This window comes from Marmota marmota, unplaced genomic scaffold (assembly GCF_001458135.2).
Source record: "Marmota marmota marmota unplaced genomic scaffold, marMar, whole genome shotgun sequence".
NCBI lineage: Eukaryota > Metazoa > Chordata > Mammalia > Rodentia > Sciuridae > Marmota > Marmota marmota.
Window position 1 is genome coordinate 54,107,184 of NW_026000026.1, and position 24,143 is coordinate 54,131,326.

At 34.0% G+C, this 24,143-nt stretch overlaps 1 protein-coding gene across 1 annotated transcript in view; it reads left to right on the forward strand.

The window, feature by feature from the left end:
• Positions 1–18: 18 nt before the first annotated feature.
• Arsk (arylsulfatase family member K) overlaps positions 19–24,143 on the forward strand; it is a 45,043-nt gene continuing 20,918 nt past the window's right edge. Inside the window, exons 1-4 of the mRNA XM_048811859.1 lie at positions 19–338; positions 6,523–6,652; positions 8,568–8,727; positions 22,471–22,783. Coding sequence (XP_048667816.1) covers positions 207–338; positions 6,523–6,652; positions 8,568–8,727; positions 22,471–22,783 — 735 coding nt within the window. The 5' untranslated portion in view covers positions 19–206. The remainder of the gene's footprint in view (positions 339–6,522; positions 6,653–8,567; positions 8,728–22,470; positions 22,784–24,143) is intronic.

Sequence of the window (24,143 nt, forward strand, 5' to 3'; positions counted from 1 at the left end):
TAAGGAGAGGCGGGGTGTTCCTTCTTTGCGCATGTGCCCGCTTTGAGCCTGATGGAAGTAGTAGTTCAGCGGGTGGAGTTTTGCTTTACTGTGTAGTATGTGGAAACCAAATTGCAAGTTCTGGGAGTTGTTGGACGTCTCCACCCTCTCACACCTGCAGGGAGTTCCAGGAGAGGCGGGCCCAGCAGCCGGCTCTTGGAACCGCTATGCCCATGCTGCTGCTGTGGGTGTCTGTGGTCGCAGCCTCTGCGCTGGCAGCGCCAGCCCCCGGGACAGACGGGCAGAGGCGGCGAGCAGCCCCGGCGCCTAACGTGGTGCTAGTTGTGAGCGATTCCTTGGTAAGTACGGTGAGGGCCGGGTGACCCGCCGCTCCAGATCTGCGACCTGCTCCAGCCCTGAAGGCTTTGGGGAGCAGTTTGAGACGCTTTCGAATATGTTTTATCCCGATGCACAGTTAAGTACATTTTATTGTGAGGCCACGTATATGTACGCACCTACATCACATACATATGCATGTATTTAAAACAATACTTTAGTAAGTGAAATGCACTCTAATAGCATCTTTACAATTTTTATTTTTAATGCTGACCTCTAACCACTAAATTATTTTACCACTATTAATGAATTTTTCGTCCATACCGTTTGATTCATTTGGGGGAAATAACATTCTGCAAATCCATAAAACAATGTTAGCTTTCCTCTTCGCAGGAATTAATGTTTGGATGAGAAGTGAAGAAAGTTAACTTTATCACCCAAGTATCTAATAATCCTGTTAATGCTAATTTAAATGTGTTGATATAATTTGATCCATTCCTTTATATTCCAGAGAAATTGTGTGTTTATGTAAAATAATAATAATAATATCATCATCATCATCATTTTGTGAGGGAAGAGTACTAGGGATTGAACCCGGTGGCACTTAATCCTGAGCCATATCCCCAGCTCTTTTTTTATATTTTATTTAGAAACGTGGTCTCGCTAAGTTGCTGAGGCTGGCTTTGAACTGAGATCCTCCTGCCTCAGCCTCTTATAAACTTAAATTTCAATTGAAAGTATCAGTGCGATCTCACAATTTATTATCCTCTTTCTAAAATATATGTAGTTTCTAGATCAGTATACCAGAAAGGTCTAGAAGTAATAAAAACCCTGTTATGGTTTGGATATGAAGTTTCCCCCAATGATTCCTGTGTTGTCGGCATGGTCCCCAATTCAGAAATGTTCAGAGGTGGGGCTTTTAGGAAATGACTGGATCCTCAGGGCTGTAAACCATATCAATGAATTAATCCATTTGATGGATTAATACTTTGGACTTGTGGGAGGTAGTGGAAACTAAAAGGAGTTGAAGGGAGTGATACCTTGAGGGCATGCTATTGGGGACTGTTCCCAGTTCTCTCCCAGCTATTCCTGCCCTGAGCCTGGGCAGCTTTCCTCTGCTATACCCTTCCTGATGATGTTCTGCCTCACCTTAGGGCCAAAGCAATGGATCCAGGCCACTATGAACTGATACATCTGAAACCTTAAGCCAAGTTCTTATCAGATATTTGGTTACAGCAACAAAAATCTGATAACGTACTGATAGTTTCAACTCATATCTTAAATTATGAAGATATATATATATATATATATATATATATATGAAAATGAGATGGTAATATTATTCCAAATAATGGTAGTCCTGAATGCAACTTAGAGTTTCTTTGCAATTTTTGTTTTAGGTGTATTTAACACTATTCTTTAAGCCAATTTAAAATAATAATTCTGTCTATGGTTATACTATATCAGTTTGATATGCGGTCTTATTCTTGACAATATGATTTATCATAGGGCAGTTGAACTAATAATAATTGGGGTAAGAAAACAGTACTTTGCTTTTTACTTTCAGCATGGCAACAAAAGGACCACTACCCAGCAGAACTAGTAAAACTTACTTTTAAAAAAAGTAGAAATAAAACTACTTTTAAAAATGATTAAATAGCATTTAAGTATCTGGAAATCATCCTAAGAGCAAGTACCAAATGAGTAAACATTTATTCAACAAAATCTGCTAAAACTTGGTAAGAAGAGCATGAGTCCATGGCAGTGAACCATGGCTTGACAGAGGCTTTACTCTAGGCAAATGTGACCAAGAAGACAGGGCTCCCTTTCCTCTCAACTCTCTTATCACAGATTACAGTATCTCACCAGAAGAGACAGCTGTCAGCATTTTTCATCTCCTCCAAATCCAATGTGAATGGGTTCAATTCCAGGTACTTGCAGCCAAGGTGTTGAGGGTTCCCCTCCTCTAGTCCACATTATTATAGGACAGAGACTCTATGTCAGGTGCAGGAGGCTGAGAATACTAAATCCCCATTCACCCTTGCTGAAGCTCACTAATATTGTAAAGTATCCATACAGGAGAGATAAGCCAAAAAGACCAGTCAAGCTCCTTCAAGGAGAAAATAATAATAAGGAGCATAGCAGAAATTAAGGAAATAGATAATGGAAAAACAAAAGAGAAAAATCAATGAAACCAAAAATTAATTTTTTTAAAAGACCAAGAAAATTGACAAACCTTTGGCTGCATGGCCAAGGTAGGAAAAAAAAAAAAAAAAGAGGCCTGAATTACCAAAATCAGGAAGAAAGAAGGGACATTAACTTACACAAATAAAAGAATTGTAAGGGAGTACTTATATTTACTTATATTCCCTTATGTAATGTGTAACAAAATATGTCAACAAATCAGAAAACTTAGATGACATGGATAGATTGTTACAAATACACAAACTACTAACAAGAAATAAGACAACCTGGATAGACCCATGACAAAAAGATTGAATTGGTAAATTTAAAACTCACCCATGCCCAAAAACCCTGGCCCAGATGGCTTCACTGGTAAATTTTACTAAACACATAAAGGATATTTAAAGAAGAATATCTTCATAAACTCTTGTGAATATCTTCATAAATTCTTCATAAACTCTTGTGAAACATGAGAAGTTGGGGAATTAAGAATTTGTTCTTAACAAGTCAGTATGTGTTTGATTTGCAAGCCACCCAAATACATCACAAGAAAACTATGGACCACTATCTCTTAGGAATATGGGAACAAAGATCCTTTAAAACTATTAGCAAATCAAATTTATCTGAATATGAAAAGTATTAACATCATAAGCAAATGAATTTATCCCCAAATGCTTGATTGATTTAATATCTGAAAATCAATTGATGTAATATATCATGTTAAGTGAGTAAAGGACAAAACCCATGTGATCATCTCAATAGATGCAGAAAAAGCATTTGACAAAATTCAGTAGTCCTTCATGCTAAAAGCATTCCACCAACTAGAAATAAGAGGGTACTTTCTTAACATGGTAAAAAGCATCTACAAAAAAGTCAGAGCTAGCATTGTATGTAGTATCAAGAGACTGAATATTTTCTGCCTAAAATCAGAAAGAAGACAAGTATTGTGTTCTCAACTGTTCTAGTCAGGAAAAACACTTACAAAACTATTAACCTAATAAATTAGTAAGATTGTAGAATACAAGATCAATATACAATAATCAGTTGAATTTCTATACATGTAGTTGATCAAAAACTTAAGAAAAGAGGGCTGGGTTTGTGGTTCAGTGGCTCAGAGCATACGCCTAACACGCATGAGGCACTGGGTTCAATCATCACTACCACATAAAAATAAAGAAAGAAAATAAAGTCATGCTGTCCATCTACAACTAAAAAAAAATTAAGAAATTTCATTTAAAGTGGCAATGACCCCATTTGATTCAAATGTATGAATTGTCAAGATCATTGTACTGTCATGTGTAACTAATAAAAAAAATGAAAAAATAAATAAATAAATAAAGTGGCAATGAAAGGAATGAAATAGGAATAAATCTGCCAAAGAAGTACAATTCTTATGCTCTGAAAACTAAAAAACATTGTTATAAGAAGTTAAAGAACACCTCAATAAATGATAAGGCATCTCATGTTCATGGAGTAAAAGATTTAATATTGTTAATATAGTAATACCAAGTTGTTTTGCAAATTCAATGCTATCCTTATCAATCTCTCCATGGCTATAGTAATCAATGTAATGTGTTCCTGGCATAAAGGTACATAAATATGCAAATCAATGAAATAGATTAAAAAGTTCAGGGAAAAAACCCCTCCTTTTTATGGTAAAGTGATTTTTAACAATGGAGTTAAGATCACTTAGTAGGGATGGGAGGGGAGGGGAGGGGAATGGAATGGGAGATAGGAAGGGCAGCAGAATAGAACAGACATTATGATTGCTGTATGTATATAGATGACTGTATGACCAATGTGATTCTGCAATCTGTACAATCAGAAAAATGAGAAATTGTACCCCAGTTGATTCAAATGTATGAATTGCCAAGATCATTGTAATGTCATGTGTAGCTAATAAAAAAAAAAAAAGATCACTTAGTAGGAAAAAATGAGCTTTTAAACAAATGATGCTGAGGAAACTGAGTATCTATGTGAAAAGAAAGAAAAAAGTTGGATCCTGCCTTCAATCATATACAAAAATTAGCTTGAAATGAATCAACGACTCAAATGTAAAAGCTAAAACTATAAAACTCCTACAAGCAAACGTAGGTATAAATCTTCATAATCTTGGGTTAAGCAATTATAAAATGGGCCAAACAGCCAGGGATATGGCTCAGTGGTAGAGTGCTTGCCTAGCATGTGTGAGGATCTGGATTCATCCCCTAGCACACACACCAAGAAAGAAAAGGGCCAAAAAGGCATTTCTCCATAGAAGTTATATAGATGGCTAATCCTCAACATCATTAATCAATAGGGAGAGATTAATTCACACCCATGAGCATGGCTGTGATCAAAAAGATAACTAGAGTTGGCAAGAATATGAAGGAATTAGAACCCACAGACACTGCTAGTGAGAATATAAAATGGTGCAGTCATCTTGGAAAACGGTTTGGTAGTTCTTAGAATGGTTAAACACAGGACTGTCATAATCCTACAATTCTACTTCTGGCATATGCCCAAGAGAAATGAAAACAAATGTCTATACAAAAACTTGTACATGGATTTTTTGGCAATATTATACTAATACTGAGAAATGGAAACAACCTTAAGGTCCATAATTGTTAAATAGATAAAATTTGGTAATATATTCAACAATAAAAAAGAATTGCAGTACTGATACATACTAAAATATGGTTGAAATCTGTAAGATGTTATGCTAAGTAAAAGAAATAAGAAAGGGCCACATTTTATAAGTGCTACTTATATGAAATGTCCAGAGAAAACAAATATAGAGAGATGGAAAGTAGATTGGTGATTACCTGAGATTTGAGAGAATCGAGGATGATGGCTAAAGAGTATGCGGTTTCTTTTGGAGATGATGAGCATATTCTAAAAGCAATGCAGTGAGGGTTGCTGAGCTTCCTGAATATACTAAAACCATTGAATTGTACAATTTAAATGGGTGAGTTGTATGGATATGTGAACTATATCTTTAAAAACCCATTTCTTGAAAAGAAAATAAACACCTCTGCCTGGGTATTGAAGGACATAGGCATCTCTAAACCCCAACTTCCACTTCCCTTCATCTCCTCAGCACTGCACTTATATTGATTTTAGTTTAGTGTGGAGAGTTTCAGGAGTGGGGACTGGGGACAGGAGTGTATACTAGAGTCTGGTGAAAATGTCTTTTAGTGTGATGGACATTACTGGGAAGAACACTATAAACAATCTTGCCATAACAAGTAGTTGGGTACTGTTAGATTCTTTCATTAGGATGATGCACTGAAATCTAAACTTCTCAGGTTCTCTCTAGTCCAGAATCTTGAGGAACTGAGTACCCAGCTATGGTTCAATCTTGATTCAACAATGTTCAGGAGCAACCAAATCACTATCTCAGGATTTTTTCAAAGCCCTTCAATTTGTAAATATTCATGTTTTGTTTAGTGTCTGTTTTGTCTCTCCAACTAGCTCATAATGGCAGGACTCTATTTTAACTCTTCATGAGAGCAGGACTCTATTTTTTTAATATTTTTTAGTTGTTGATTGACCTTTATTTATTTATATGTGGTGTTTGAACCCAGTGCCTCACACATATTATACAAACACTCTACTACTGAGTTACAACCCCAGCCGCAGCAGGACTCTATTCTATTCATTATGGTATCCTCAACTCTTGCACAGTGCTTGGCACATAGTTACATACTCAATAAACACTTATATTAGTATTAATAGTATTAATACTATTACTATTATTAGTATTAATAAATACTTTCAATTAGCCCATCATCCCTCAAAAGAACTTTCCCAGAAGTCCTTTAGTTTATTTACTATATTCATATGAATTAATTCTGAATTAATTCAGTGTAATACTGAAGTTGAGATGTTTATACCATAGATTCCTGTAGCACTTGTTTTATATTTTGAGGTTAAATACAGTCGTGTTGAAGTCTTCTGCTATTGTGAATTTCATGTGAAATTAAAGGAAATAATTTTCTTTTTTTAATGCAGTCAATGTTGATTAAATTTCTTTTTTTCCAGGACGGAAGGCTAACATTTCATCCAGGAAGTCAGGTAGTGAAACTTCCTTTTATCAACTTCATGAAAACATATGGCACTTCGTTTCTGAATGCCTACACAAACTCTCCAATCTGTTGTCCATCACGTGCAGGTATAAACATGTTTGATATAATGAAAGAAAGTGATTACACACTGAAAATATTTATATCCAAAAGTTTAAAATATTATACCCAAAAGTACAATAGTAAAGTCATATAAAAATGTTTAAATAAGAAAAGTCGGTTCTAAGGTATGTATTGGTATTGGAGTTATTAGAATTTCTATTTCTGAGAATAGGAATTTTTGCTATCTAAAATACTGTTTAGTTCATGTGTTACTGTTTCATTTCCTCATGATTGGTGACTAAGAATCTTTTGACTATGAAAGCAAAAGAGGAAATATTCATACTTCCTAGAAGATAACTATTTCCAGGAAATTTTCCAGTAAGTGGATAAGGGAGGACTTCTGTGGACTTTAAAAAATTACCACCAAGTAATTAGAACTTCTCATATTCAAGTTTATTTGAAATTTTCCCTGTAATTCCATATTATCTTTCTCTTGTCTTAATTCTCTTCTACCTCATATCTAATTGTTCACTTCTATCATAATAATTTAACAGGCATAGTTTTAATGGCAAAATGATAGTGATCTTAGGCCATGAATAATAGGGGAAAACTGTCATTTTTATAAATCTGTCTCTTGTGTGACAGTCACTTTCCTTGTCCTCTTTCTTGTCTGTGATTGTCTGCCTTGGGACTTAAGTAGTATTCAGCAATTCAGTTTCAGAGATAACCTCCTGAGATGATATTCTGTGATTTCATTACAAATTCTTTTACCTATATTTTAAGCACTCTGAGCTATATAATCATCAATGGTTAAAGTAAACCTAAACTATATTAAAATTGATATTTCAATGATGAAGAACCAAGTATATTAAAAAATTTTTTGCTAATTTATATTGTGTGTTAAGTGAAATGAGCACTAGGCTAGGGCAAAGTGATGACCTGGATCCTGACCCTCAGTAGGCCATCAAGTAAGTCACTAAGTTTCCTTCTCAACAAGACACTGTATGTACTGTGCCCCTCACAGCATGCAGAGCACCAGTAGAAATAATGAAATGAGAAAGAGGTCAATGAATTCTAAAGGTCTCAAAGCATTTAGATGATGTTTTTCCTGGAAGAAATAATTTAGAGGAGTTTGAACAAAGAGAAGTAATAATAGTCATAAAAATGAACATGTATTGCATTTTTACTGTATCTGGCAATATTCTAAGTGCCTTACATATATTAATTTATATAATCCTCATATTGTTTCCATAAGGTAGAGACTGTTATCACCCCATTTTGAAGATGAAAACTAAAGTACAGAAAATTACTAAGTAACTTATCAAGGGCCACTCAGTAATGGTGTAACTATAATTCAAACCCAGGTATTTCCCTAAGCTACCTCTCAGAAAGCATTTTGTTAGATGAGACCATAATGGTTATTCCAATCTACTATATAAGTAAACAGAAACTGGAAAAGGAAAAGAAAACTTTATTGAATAAACAGTCATAGAAAATGAGAGAAAAGTCATAGCATACTTAAATTTTTTGTTAAAAGCCAGAAAAAAGACAAGGAATAGAAGAGTCCTTAAGAATATTGGGGAAATTCGGTCTATATTTAAACTGACTGATGTATGATTTAAAAATTAACAAAGAAATACCTAGAGATTGCTTTTTTATGAGACTAAAGCCACATAGGCTTTATATTATTTCTAACTATATTTACCTTATGCAGCTTAACCTCTTAGCCTTGGTCAACACATTTGTAAAATGGAAACATTGATTCCTTGTAGTTTTCCCACTGATAAAGAGAGAGAACGATCGGAAATGTTTACTAAATTTAGCATCTAATGAAGTTATGCCTTATTCCACAACGTGCAGTCTAACCTAGAAAGCAATGCTCTCAGAATAATTACCTTAATAGTTAAAACAAATTGTTAAGCTTTAGTTTAATCCCAGTGTCTTTTTTTTTTTTAACCTCAGCAATGTGGAGTGGCCTCTTCACTCACTTAACAGAATCTTGGAACAATTTTAAGGGTCTAGATCCAAATTATACAACATGGATGGATGTCATGGAAGAGCATGGCTACCAAACACAAAAATTTGGAAAACTGGACTATACTTCAGGACATCACTCCATTAGGTAAAACATAATCCTGATAGGCTACAGTATACACGTGGACTCATTTTGACTTTAATATTTTTTATTTTCCACAAAGGTGAAACTAAATCTCTTAATCCCTCAATTGTTAATTTGGTTAAACCATTAGCTTTCTTTAATCTTCTTAAAATGTTAAAATTGCTAATATGCTGGTATTTTGTTTTTCCTAAACACTGAAGGTCTCTAAATAGTATTTTTATATTGTTTAGCCCATAATTTATTTTGATAATGTTTTTGTTATATAATGGCCCCTTTGTTATTCATGTTGTAAAAACGATGGCCACCTTGCTAGTGGGCTTTATTGGTTCTCTCCAATTTGAGTCTATTGTAACTCTTTTTTTCCTTTTATTTTAGTAAGCCTTTCAAAAATCAGGTAACCAGCTTGGTTGGGGTATAGCTCATTGGTAGAGCTTAGCATGTTGGGACACTGTCTATCACCCCAAAAAATGTCAATCAGGCTCCAAGCATAATGGTTAAGAGTAGAAGGTCTAAACTGGGTGTGGTGGCACACGCCTATAATCCCAGAAGTTCAGGAGGCTGAAACAGGAGAATCACAAGTTCAAAGCCAGCCTTAGCAACTTAGCAAGGCCCTAAACACCTTAATGAGACCCTGTCTCAAAATTAAAAAATGAAAAGGACTAGGGATGTGGCTAAGTGGTTAAGTGTGCCTGGATTCAGTCCCTGGTACCAAAAAAAGAAAAAAGTAGAGGTCTAAAGGCCAGGAGTGGTGGTGCATACCTGTTGTCCTAGCACTCAGGAAGCTTACGTAGGGGAGGAACAGTTGAGCCTAGGAATTCAAGACAAGCTGGGGCAACATAGCCAATCTAAATAAATAAGTCAAATAGCTAGGCACAGTGGCATATGTCTGTGACACCAGTGACTTGGGAGCCCGAGCAGAAGGATTCCAAGTTCCAGACCAGCCTCAGCAATTTAGCAAAGCCCTGCTTCAGAGTTAAAAATAAAAAGGACTGGGGATGTAGCTCAGTGGTAAAGCACTCCTCAGTTCAATCCCAGTACAATAAATAAATGAAACCATGTTCTTTTTAAAATTAGAGTATAGATCTAGAATTATATTGCTTACTTTTGCTTTCCAGTTTCTCTATTTACTACTAAACTTGTAGTGGTATAATCTTGGACACATTTAAGCTAACTGAACTTTAGTTTTTTTGATGTGAAGATAAAACAAAGTAATTTGTGCAGAAAAGAGCTAATATTATAGCACTGAAACTGTAATCCTTAGAAATCCTTGCTTGCAAGCTTTGCTCTTGGCTGGCGCCTGGGAACTTGGATTTCTGGAGTGTTCCCATTATTCCCTAACTGGTGAAAACAACTTGGAGTGTTTGTATAGTGAGATTTTTGCTGAACAAACTGCTTTTTTGTCTGGAATTTTGGCACGAACCTAGCAGAGGGTTGCCTACATTATCAGCCCCCAATAAAAACTTGAGTAGCCCGTCTCTAGTGAGTAGAGATAGAATTTCACATGTGTTAAGTAGACACATATCACATATTGTTATGTGATTTTCGATGCTGGTAGAATTAAGCAAAAGTCTTTTGCTTAAAATCTTGTGATTAGTTTCCACTGGACTTCTCCCAAGCACATTTTCCTTTTGCTGATTTTCCTGTGTGTCCTTTTGTAATGAATCATAGTAATGAGTGCAACTATATTCTGAGTTCTGCAATTTCTCCTAGCAAACTTGGGTATAATCTTGGAGTCCCCCAGCCTCTGTGACTCCCAACACAAGCACAATTAAGACATTAGATTAGTACCTCTTGCCTACCTAATGTGTATTAATTGAAGGTGCTGATTATACTAATGATGATGGTAAAAAAAGAACAAGAATAAATTAATAAAAATAATAGTGTAGTAAGCTGAATAGTGCTCCCCAAAACATCATGACCATCTGGAACTTGAGAATGTGACCTTATTTGCAATTAAACCCTTTTTATAGATGTAATTAGTTAAGCATCTCAAGATGACATCACCCTAGATTTATGGTGAGCCCTAAATCCAATGATTGCTATTCTTATTTGAAGAGGAAAAAGGATGTAGATTCTGAGAGAGGACAGTGTGAGGACAAGGAGAGACTGGCATGAGGCAGGTGCAAGACAAAGTATGTGAAAGAGTCCTGAGAGTCACTATAAAGTAGGAGGAGACAAAGGGTTCTTCCAGAGAACCTGAAGAAAGAGTGTGTCCCTTCTAGCCCCCAGAGTTGTAAAAAAATACATTGCTGGTGTTTTAAGCCACCCAGTTTGTGATCATTTGTTTTGACAGCCCTAGGAAACAATGCAGCATGTTTTGGGTTAATATACTAATACAATCTAGAATGATTTGAACAGGCATCTTTCTCTTCAAGTTAATGTTAAATTTCTTTCCTCTTCTGATGCAGATATCCCCAATCCCCACTCTGTTTTCTAATCTATCACCAAATGTTAATAGTTCTACTTCTAAATATTTCTCTAGTTGTTTCATTTCTTACTACCTTTACAAAGCTAGTAAAATGACCTTCTAGCTAAACTCTTTTGACTCTGTCTGACCTATTTTCTCTAGACAGCCACAATGGTCTTATTAAAATACATTCCATCAATCATATGATTTACCTGCCTGAAATCCTTCAACAGTTCTTCTCTTCAGATTTATTAAAATCCCAGATCCACAACATAGACCCTACATGATCTAGCCCCTGCCTACTTCTATCCAGTCTGATTTTTGTACTACACTCTCTCCTTTAGTAGGCACCTCATCTTTTTAAAATTCCCTTAATATGCTTTTTGCTATCTCTGGACTATTTTACAAGCTAGTCCCTTTGTGCAAGATCCTTTTCCTGAACTCTGCCTTTGGAATGTAGCAGAAGGAAAGAGAAGAGGTAATACACATAGTGTGAGGAGCACAGGCTCGGCAGCATAGAGCTAGCAGTCCAGTTTCCCTGATTACCATTCTAGTAATCTTGAGCAAATTACTTGCCTTCTCTTGACCCAAGTGTCAATGCTCTTATCTATAAATTGGAATTAACACCATTGGATAACTAAGTTTTATCTGAGTTAATAAAAGATATTATAAAAGGATTAAATAAGATCATAGGAAGCACATAATAGTGTTTGGCACAGAGTACATATTTATTCAGTTGAAATATTATTACTATAAAATGGCTTAACCAGAATTACAGTTTAACATTTAGGTAACTCTAGTTTTTCTGAAGTGCTTTGCATTTCTAAATATTTCATGGGAGTCTCAAAAATTTATCTTCAAAATCTTTCTTCTTTTTAAATTGTATTTATTTTAATTGAAACATAAAAATTGTGCATATTTATAGAGCATCGTGAGATGTTTCTGTGCATATATACACACTATATAATGTTCAAATAAGGGTAAGCATAAATCTCCTCAGACATTTATCCTTTCCTTGTGGTGAAAACATTCAAAATCCTTCCTTCTAGCTTCTGAAACATATATTATTGTTATCTATAGTCAATTTATTGTGCAGTTGAACACCAGAACTTCATCTTTCTGTACAACTAAGTAACCCTTGGTCACTTTTCACCATTTTATCCTCCTCCTACTCTCCCCAGCCTCTGGTAACCATACTCTACTCTCAACTTCCACAAAAATCAACTTTTTTAGATTCCAATATGAATGATACCATGCATGTGTTATTTGTCTTCTGTGTCTGGCTTATTTTACTTAATGTTCTCCATTTCCATCCATGTTGTCACAAATGACAGAATTTCATCCTTTTTATGGCCAAATATTATTCCATTGTATATATACACCACATTTTCTTTACCCACTCATCAGTTGTTAGACACCTGGGTTGTTTCCGTTTCTTGACTATTGCAAATAGTGCTGCAGTGAACGGGGGACTGCAGGTGTCTTTTCAACATGCTGATTTCATTTCCTTTGAATAGATACCCAATATGGGATTTCTGGATCATATGGTAGTTCTGTTTTTAATTTGAGGACGAACCTCCATACTGTTTTCCATAGTGGCTGTACTAATTTACATTCTCACCAACAGTTTTCTCCACATTCTCATCAGCACTTGTTATCTTGTGGCTTTTTGATAATAACCATTTTAACTGGGGTGAAGTGCTATTTCATTGTGGTTTTGATTTATATTTCCCTGATGATTAGTGTTGTTGAACCTTTTTTTATACACTTGTTGGCCATTTGTACATCTTCTTTTGAGAAATGTCTATTTATATCTATATTTATTGTCCATGTTTTAATTAGATTATTTGTTTTTTTATTGAGTTCCTTATATATTCGGATATTAACCCCTTGCCTATACATAGTTTGCAAATATTTTATTCCATTCTGTAGGTTATCTCTTTACTCTGTTGTTTCATTTATTGTGCAGAAGCTTTTTAGTTTGATGTATCTATTTTGCTTTTGTTCCCTGTGCTTTCAGGGTCTCATCCAAAAAAGTCTTTGCTAATGTCCTGAAGTATTTCCCCCATGTTTTCTTCTCCTAGTTTCACAGGTTCCGGTCTTATATTTAAGTCTTTAATCCATTTTGAGTTGTAAAATCTTTCCTTTTCTTAGAAAGTAAAGTTAATCCAAAGCAGGATACAACTATTCATATTATCCTATTTGAAATTATTTCCTTTCTTTGTTTCCTTAATCCATCCAGTAATAAAAAGAATATAAGATTGAAATGCCTTCTACTCCTTGTAACTTTCATTCTTATGTGTGGAATTGTTAAATTATGACTTTTATTCCTCAGCAGGACAATACACTGCTTCATTCACACCTGCCAGCATAGTTCCAAAACATTGTAGGTGCACAATTAAAGGTCTAATGAATGAATGATAAAGTTATATTGATCTACTTACATAGTTTACATATTATTTGATAAACATTGATGTTTTAATCCAGGATCATAGCACTTGCTCATTATTAATGTGATGTAATATATATACATTGTGTGTGTATATCCTCTCAACTAAGAGCATATCCTGTTTTTAAGGTTTTTAAATATCCTTGATTTTCAGAAGTTCTTTCTTTGTCCTGTAGATTTCTAAAATCAGTAGAGGGAAAGAGCTACTTAGATGTTAATATTTGGGATGTCAGTGATGGTTTTCAGCATAATGATAGCTTGCAGAATATTTTTACTTACTCAGTCTTACATCACATCTTAGGAAATTAAAGTAAACTACAATACTATTTGTACAAGTGCTGTATGTACTCACACAGCCATTTGGTTTAACAAATAGATCGTTTAAATAGATAGTTTAACAAATGCTATCTATTAATAGCATGCCTAAAAGGTTATATGAATTATGACATATTATCTTTCAGATTTTTCTGTGTAAGTTTAAAAATAGGTTTCAGGAAGAAAGTTCAATATCAAATTTCACAAATTGGGGTATTCAATACAATTGAGTGTTCCAAATCAAAACTCAGGTTTTTATCATTCTTGCCATTAAAATTAGCTATTTTTGTACCTGCTTATATTTTCAGCCAGAATTACAAGGTTTTTTTCATTAATCACTACAGAACTCTAATCTGTCTTTTTAGGCATCAAGTATTGCTTTCCTCTTGTACTTGTTTGGGAACATTAACCCAGCTGTGTGTCCCTTGCTATGTATAATACACTACAGCATATTGGGAACTCTGTGAGCAATACACTTGTTTCTTCTGTTTTGTTTTGTTTTTGTTTTATGTGGTGGTCCTGAAGGTCAAACCCACGCTGTATTTGTTTCTTCTGGACAGTGGTTAAAAAGGTACTGGAAATACTACTCATAAAAATCCAACTACTGACTAGAAGACCCTAAGCAAATTATTTTTCTACTTAGAATTTCAGTTTCATCACATGAGCTTATACTATATAACCTTGAAAGCTCTTTCATTCTGAAATTCTGTAATTTCAATGAAGTACCAGTTTGTAAATTACTGATAAGTATCTACCCATTTCATATTACATATATTGTACTTATAATAGGTTTAAGTTCAAATTAGCAAGCCAGGTTTAGTTCCTTGGGAGGCTGAAGCAGGAGGACTGCAGGTTTAAGACCAACCTGGGCAACTCAGCAAGATCCTGTCTCGAAGTTTAAAAAAGGGCTGAGAATATATCTCAGTGGTAGGACACCCCTGTGTTTAATCCCCAATATAGAAGGGAAAAAAATTTTTTTTGCTGTATCTTCTTATCAATTGAAAGAAAACATTTGTATTTCATTTATGGGGTATTCTGATCATTTTTGCTCTAAGTGAAATTATTTTACCAATGTATTCCCAGTATCTGAAATGGCAGTTCTTAATCAAGCACAGTTTTGCCCTCCCAGGGATATTTGATAATGACTGGAGCTATTTTTGTTTGACACCACTAGGGGCTATTACTGACATCTGGTGGATAGAGACCAGGGTCTACAGTGCACAGGATAGCCTTTCCTTCACAAAGAATTACCAATCCTAAAATGTCAAAATTGCAAAGATTGAGAACCTTTGTCTAAAACAGGTATTTTATATTTACCATCACAGCTTTAGGAATGTCACATTTAAAGTAATTATCAACATTTTAAATCTTGCATTTATTCTTCCATATTCTAATTTATCAGACCCCCTTGACACTAGTGTGTCAATTTTTGAGAATTAACAAAGCCAAAGAAAAAAATGTTAATTTAGAAATGTGTAGAATTTAATTGATTTCACATCAAATGTATTTAAAACTAGACTTCTATCAATATAATTTAATTAAGAAATTTTTTAATAAATAAACTTAACATTAAGTAGTGTTCCTTAAAATGCTTAAACTAAAAGGTGATCCTTATTTAAATTACAGAAGTATAATCAGGTATTTGCAATATTCATTCAGGTAATATTTATTGAGCTATCTGCTATGTACCAGACACTATTTTTAGATGACGTGAATATAATAGTACTCAAAATGCAAAATTCTCCAATTCTCAGAACTCATATTCTAATGCTATCAAAAGAGAAACTAAGCAAACTGCTGTCTTGTTTTTTCTAGCTAAAATTTTAAAACCTAAAATCAAGTCCTCTGTCATTTCGTTTTATCATTATAATTATATATGTTCTCTGCTCATGTAGCTTGATGTTTTTCTAAGCCAAGTCACGATAGACAATTTTTAATCCTTTGAGACAAATGAAAAATAAAGTCCTCCTTCCAAAATAAGAGAATTGCTATGGGCAGACTCTTAAGCTTGAGCCCCTTGGCAAACAACAAAGGGAAATAAATCATGGACTGCTCACACTGCTCTTCCCGTTCCCTCTCAGGCCCCTAACTATTAGTGAAAGCTCTCCAAGTAAAATCAGAGAGATGAAGAGGGAACTAATGAACCCAGAACACTGACCATAGAGCCCTCCTCAGCCCCTCTCAGTTCTACAGCCTAATAAATAAGTCTGTGTCTATCTCATGCTTATCCACTATTATTTTGTAATCTAAGATTGTGTATACTTTTAGATCAGTTTTCTCCACCATAAGGAGTTTATTTTATTCCTTTCCTAATAATGAAGAAAGATATCCATTACTTTGGTCATGTTGATAGCTTAGTTTTAGAATTTCCCACCTTATTATCTTTGTTGAAATTTAGTTTCTGGAACAGCATATATTTTTACAGCTCAGCATACTTTTTTTTTTTTTCTTTTTTGCAACAGTGGAAGACCTTGCAGTGCTTTTTGTTTTATTTTGTTTTCCAGAACCCTCACTTCTGTTGACTGGCAAATTCTTAACTGAAGCAGCTCCTGGGACTATCTTCAGATTGCTTTCTGCTGTAACTCTTATACAGTTTCTTAAAATCCACAAATGATTCCTTTGAGCCTACAATCTCATTACAGTTCTTGAATTTTTTTATTTAATTACTAAAATCTAATACATTGAGTTCAGCTGTGAGAAATGAAGTTTATCTCCTACTTTTGCAACTTAAAATTTATTAAGCATAGTTTTATTTGCAACTTTTTTCCCTCAGCAGTATTTTTTTTTAATATGTGACCCACAATTAGTAGCATTTTGGAGCTGATGAACTTCACAGAAGTTGAACATCAGTAGGCCCAAATGAAAACAGGAAGGAAAAATTTCTAAACAAGGCTATCCAAGTAGGAAAGCACAAACCTTTTGGAGGGCATTAGATGAACCAAAATTCCTGTAAGGCAGCAATTAGAAGTAAGTCTTTAAAGATTATGCAAGAAGGACTTGATTAACAGGCTGAGAAAGCTGTCAGAGTAACCTGCAAGTTTCATCGAATAAGCTAGATTTGAGAATCTCCATAGTTTTTGTTCTCTAAAAAGAGTAACAACTATGGACTGGTTCTGCCATACTATTGTCATCCTTGAACATCCGTTTTGCTCTCTGATCAAGTATCATAATTATTTTCAATGAGATTTTGAGCCCTTGTAATCTCTTATTGCTATTATTGCAATAAAGTTATAGTTACCCTTTTTTCCTCTAAGTAATCCTTCCATCCTTCCAGTTGGCTCTTTTCTTGACTGTATCATATTGCAGTTAGCAGTGAAAAATCTAGTTTTCCTTTAGCACCTCTTTTTCTCTTATAAGGAGAGAGTATAGAATTTCAAAAACAGGCATTTACTATATAAAGAATCTATAAGAATTTTCACATTTCTCTTATAATTTCAAAAGAATGTTAAAAAATATAAAAATGCATATGCAAATTAGCATTCCTAACAGCTAAACTAATTATATTTCTTAGCAGTGAAATTTTTTAAACTACTTTCAGCTATGATAGACATAAAGTTGGACCTTTTTCTAAGTCTTCTGAGACTGAAATTGAATAAGATATTTACTCATTGTAGTACTCTGTACGTGGTGATTATTTTCGTTACTTTTTTTTTTTTTTTTTTAATATTTATTTATTTTTTTTTAGTTTTCGGCGGACACAACATCTTTGTATGTGGTGCTGAGGATCGAACCCAGGCTGCACGCATGCCAGGCGAGCGCGCTACCGCTTGAGCCACATCCCCAGCCCTCGTTACTTTTATTTATTTACTTACTGCAATGGTGGGAATCAAACCCAGTATCTCATGCTTTCTAGGCAATTGCTGTACCACTGAGCTACAACTCTGTTCCCCTCATTCTGTTGTTTCAATTGGGAGCCCACCTACATAAGACTGGGGTTTATGCAGGGTAGAGAAGATGTGATCATAATATAAGGATTTTCATGCACTAAGAGGAGATTTGGATTATCAGTCTAAGAACAAGGGCAGTCATTAACACTAATGTCAAGTGATGGAACTAGGGAATAATTCTGAAACCCAGTATGGCTTTAACGACCTCAGTAGCAGACAGTAGGGAAACTTTGTACTAGTTCTGTGAGAAACATGACTCATGACTTACTCCTCTACTCTGGGTCTTTTTTATTATTATTATTATTATTATTATTACTTTATTTTTTGGCTTATATATAGGTGATTGACTTTAATTTTAATGAATTATCAGTTTACTCTGGGTCTTTTAACTACTATATCATTTTTACCCATAACTGACCAGCATGACCCTTTTGGGCTCAAATTTCATCTCCTTTGTGACTCTACCTCATAGCTGCATTCTGGAACCCTTTACTGAAGTATATTTTTCTTTCTAAATTAAGATCCTGCAAATAAGAATAATAGGTTCAACTCAAATTTCATGTCAGACCCATCATAATTGATGTCCAGGTTAAAGACATAAGTGACCTATTCCTTAGGTTAGGTACCTATACCTCACCAGTTGACAGGCTACACAACAGGGCCATCTAGATCATCCCTTCATCAAGAGCTAGGGACACACTGACATGACTCCTCAGTGACTACTTGTGTAAATTCTCTTAACTGGGAATAATTCACCCATTTTTGTCCTTTCAGATTTGATGGTATTTTTCCCAGGTAATATTTTCTATCTAAGATTTAAAAACACAAATATAAAATATTATAGTTCCTCAGGTTGATTTTTTTTTTTACACTTTAAAGTGTAAGAAAAAAATCTTCCCTCCTCTTGATATAAAAGGAGTGAATGTGAGCTAAACAATTTCATAGTCATAGCTAACCTATTTTATCACAGTTGCCTTTTCCACAACATAACATTTGGCTATTTATTTTAAAAGTACAGTAATAGAAAAATTTATGTCTGAGTGGATATAAGGTGGTAACACCATTTTGATAACTTAGCAAGTCACATCAAGCACCTGCCTGCCACAATGGATTGTATATATCAGCTATTCATTAGCTATTTCTTGAGTCAAATGGAGAAGTCTGCCTTTACATAAGTAAGCTCAAACTGTAGCAAAAATGCATAATCTGTCAAGGGCTACAGTCATTGTCACCTAGGATTCAAATTGTAAATATCATTGCTCCCACAGTGATGAATTGACCAGCGACTAGAAAATGACTAAGTGGGATTTCACAACTTGAAGACCACGAAATCCAAGACCATGAAAAGCTGCCCACTTCTAATTACACACAAATAAAACTTTCATTTTAAATACAGTTATTAAAAACAATATTATTATATGGGGCTGGTGTTGTGGCTCAGCAGTAGAGTGCTTGCATAGCACGTGCAAGGCCCTGGGTTCGATCCTCAGCACCACATAAAAATAAATAAACAAAATAAAGATATGTGTCCAACTACAACTAAAAAATAAATATTAAAAAAATTATTATAACAATCAATGATAATGATTATGTGATGGATATATAATTATTATTACTATTTCATGAAGAAATCCATGAATAAATAAGATTAAGGAGCACTAATAACTGTAATTTCACCAAAAAAATAAAATGATTAGAATTAATAAAAATTAATTAATGGAAAAACATGTATTTATTATGGTGTTAGAGATTGAATCCACGGCTTGATGCATGCTGGGCAAGCACTCTACTGCTGAGTCACACTCCCAGCCTGCTATAATGAACATTTAAATATTGCACATTGAAAAATGGTGCTCCATCTAGAATTTATCAGGGTTGATGTGACTCATTCAATTAAAAGACTATTTGTGAGTGGTAAATATAAAGAAAATAGATGGCAGCCTTGTGAATACTTTTTTTAATTGTATATGTGTTTCTCACAACTTTAAGGAAAGAACTCAACAAGAATGAGTCTGGACACTTTTTCCCCTGCAGAATTTATTAGGCTGATACAGAATTTTGCAAAGACATGTTTCAGAATTGTTTTTCCATGCAAGAGACTTAATGGAGACACATTACTACTACAGTTTGAACAATAACAAAAAGACAAATCTTCACAGAACTAACTAATTAACTGAGATAGTTAATTATTAATTATCTTCAGTAGAGTCTTAGGAACCTGAAGATTTGTCTAGGCTACTACTTCATGTTGAAAGAAAGCTGTCATGTTCTCAGAATCAATTTTAATGTGTGATACTTTTTTCAGATGTGATTACTACTGTGTAAATTAATCCTGTGCTAGCTGTGGCTTGACTGTATCCAGTATTACAGCAGAATTTGGCACACTGGCATAGAAGAACCACACAACAATTACATATATACAAATTCATGCAACAATTAATTGGTAATGTGTTAGGTAGTGTTATTTTCCATTTTTATTATTGAGGAGTTCATCACCAATTATTTAGTAAGAAGACAGAAATAAAGCCAGCTTTTAGATTTATCCATAATGATAAAACTAGGCCAAAATTAGCTTAATTTCAGCCTATTACCCTTCAAGGAGCCTGGGTTAAAAGAATCTCAGCACCACAGAAAATGAAAAAACATAGCAAGAAGGCATAAATTTATTACAAGAAAGGTTAAATGAAATCACACTTATTCATTACAGGGGCAAAAGATACAGCCAGCTGGGTTCAATACAGCCATTTTTTATTAGTTCATTTTAGTTATATATAATATTAGGATTCATTTTGACATAATTATACAAGCATGGAATGTTATTTGCTCTAATTCAGTCCCCAGTACTTCCCCTTTCCTTTCCCTCCTTCCTCTCCCTGTTCCTTTTCCTCTACTCTAGTGATCTTCTGTTTATTCATAGTTGTTTTTTGTTTTTTGCTTTTTAATTAGTGCATTATCTTCCTTTGACATGGTCTAGTTTCACTCTTGACTGCATCATAAGGTCAACTGGTTAAGTCAGTCATCACATTCAAGACAACAGTCTATACGTGGGTTAACCCAAAGTGGGGGCTAGTTTAACTGTAGTACAAGCTCACTTCTTGTAATGATTTCTCAGCCTTGTTTTTCTATCTTATACACCTACGTTGAAAAGAAAACACTTTGGTTTCTACACATCCTGTGTGAACCTCAGTGTCATGTTCTCTCAAACTCCTTGAGTTCTACTACAAGTAGAGTACTGCTAGTGTAATAAACCCCTAAAATCCCAACATTAATAGTTGTATAGAGTGATATTTCAGCAACAGACTGAGAAAGTAATGTCACTTTGTTTTGATAGCATGGTGAGTTTTGCAAAACTTACTATTTTAGGACTTGCCATCTGTTAGAATTAACTAGAATCTGTTAGATGTGATTCTGCTAAAAATCAAGTTTTCATTATTTTGTCAATATATTTTCATTATGGCTGTTTAACTTTTTTTACCTGCCTTTAGTAGCAGATAGAAAAAAAAGAAAATCATACATTTGGTTCATCATTGATGTACCATTAATCATTTTATATGAACTGAAATTTCTTTTTAGTGGAGTATTATGTATTAATATAAAATATTCTTTGTGTATTGGGATCTGAATTTTTTAAATTCTTTTTTTTAAACCAGAGCTCAAACTGATAGAAACATAGTTCTTAGAAATGCCCAGGACTGCTTCCTAAACAGTTATGCCAACTGCAAAATTTAGACACTGATAAGAATCAAGTAGTAAGATAAAACAAACTGAAAGTCTTACAGGTATCAAATTGATTCAATCATTAACTTGTAATTCAGCTAATAAAGAAAACATCTCTATAATGGATAAGGATTCTGTGTCACTATTAGCTTACATAGCTCAGATCATGGTTAAAATTGTGCTTTCAATGAGAAAAGATAGAATGGGAACAATTTAAAATGTGAACTTCAGAAACATGAAGCATACATGGTAGATAGGATTTTTTTAATGTAAAGATTTAGTGATGAAAAGAAATTATGCTGGCTAGGTTTCATGGCACATGTCTGTAAACCCAGTGGTTTGGGAGGCTGAGGCAGGAGGATCTCAAGTTCAAAGCCAGCCTCAGCAACTTAGTGAGACCCTGTCTCAAAATAAAAAATAAAAAGGGCTGGGGATATGGCTAGGTAGTTAAGCACCACAGGGTTCAATCCCTAGTAGAAAAAAAAAAAAAGAAAGAAAGAAATTATACTAACTTTGATTAGAAATTCTATCTTCTGATTTAAAAAAAAAGGAAAAATGCTAGAAAATTCAATGCATAAAAAAAATACTAAGACTCTGAAAAATTTTTTGTTTGACAAAATATCTTGCTGTAGGAAAAAGTTCAAAGTAATTGTCATAGTTTTAAAGAACACATAAGCAAATATTCAATTCCTGTTTTTTTATGCTTGGTAACTGTTTTTTGTTTGTTGTTGTTTTTGTTTATGTGTGTGTGGTGCCAAGGATCAAACCCAGGGCCTTGCATATGCTGGCAAGTGCTCTAGCACTGAGCTATATAACCCACTTCTCAATAACTTTTTGATTGAGATTTAATGTAGTTATTTACACGGCTGAGTTCAAAGACTGTTTTCCATGTTGTTTTCCTATATGTATGCTTAGTAGTTTTTCAAACTTTTAAAATACCTTTCAGCGTACCTGTCTTTTTACTCCCTCAGTAATCGTGTGGAAGCATGGACAAGAGATGTTGCTTTCTTACTCAGGCAAGAAGGCAGGCCTGTAGTTAATCTTATCCCCAACAAGGCTAAAGAAAGAGTGATGGAAGCAGACTGGAGGAATACAGACAGAGCAATAAATTGGTTAAGAAAGGAAGCAATTAATTACACTAAACCATTTGTTCTGTACTTGGGATTAAATTTACCACACCCTTACCCTTCACCATCTTCAGGAGAAAACTTCGGATCGTCAACATTTCATACATCTCTTTTTTGGCTTAAAAAAGTAAGTGTCTTATGTGTTCAAAAGCAGAAATAACATTATGTCTATAACTTATTAGTATTAGCTCATTGTTTCTACTTCACTCTTAAAGAAAGAAAATCACATATTTAAAATTGACTGGTTTAATAAAAACCATAGAAGCAGTTTTACAAAAACAAAATGTGTTAAAACTCAGAAACCTACTTCTAAGTTGAAAATATTTGTATATGATATTTCTATAAAAAGAGAAACTAAAGGACATTGTCTTAGGAGTGCAGGTAATCCTTACTTTGCACAGTTCAGGATAGGAAAAATGACCATGTGGTCTCATTGTGTACAATGATCTTAACTTTCAATACCACAAAGGAGCATTTTTTTGATATTTTAAAAACATTTGTCACAACATGTAAAATGCTCTTTTTTTTGGTTATAATTGGAAATAGATAAATAGTAAAATTACTCAGTGCAGTGTAATGAAAATAATAGAAACATTAATAAAGTATTTTTAATTTGGGGTTTTTGTTTAAAAAATTTATTGAGAGAGACTAGTGCTTGTCTTCTCATGGTATTACATAATATAGAGCAAGAGTCCTCTTTATGACTTGGTAAATTATCATATTGTTATCTAAATTTGGAACATCTTCCAACATTTTATCTTCTGTACTTAGAATGTCATGGTATACTTCAAGTTTCTTTAAATGACATTTTTATCAATGTCACTTTCTCTTGAACATGTTTATCCTTTTCACAATGATATTCCTCACTTATGTCAATAAGTATGCCTTCCCTTCCTCTAGTTACATATCTAGTCTTTGGAATGGTAGCAGTGTCCACATTCCCAATCAGCCATTTCTTCTATAACTTCATTTACATTTACTATGAATTTCACTGCTAGCCTTATCACTTTTCATTTCTTTACTGCAGATTCGTATTTGTTGACCAATTCCTCTTTGATTATCCATTTTTGTAAAGTGTCTTACATGGATTTATCACTGGGAGACAAGGAGGCAGGCCAAGTATACACTTAGCTTACAATGCATGTTCTGAATAACCAACTCCTGACATACTTGGAAAGAAAATATATGATTAGTCACTGAATGTGATGTACATCTGTTATCACATCGTGAATTGTAGACTAAAGAGTTAGCAGCATATTGGTGTGAAGTTCGTAATTTATGTAGTTATTCAGTTAATATACATTGGCAACTGAAATTTGAACCCTGTTGTCAGGGACATGTTAATTAAACCATGATAGTTGAAATTTATGCATTTTAGAACCATGTGAAGCAACAACTACCTATATTTTGAAATGTGTAGACTTAAATGTAAGTTACTTTAAAAGCTCTAAACAGAAACACTATTTACTCTTTTTTTTTTTTTTTTTTTTTTTTTTTTTTTTTTTTTTTTTTTTTTT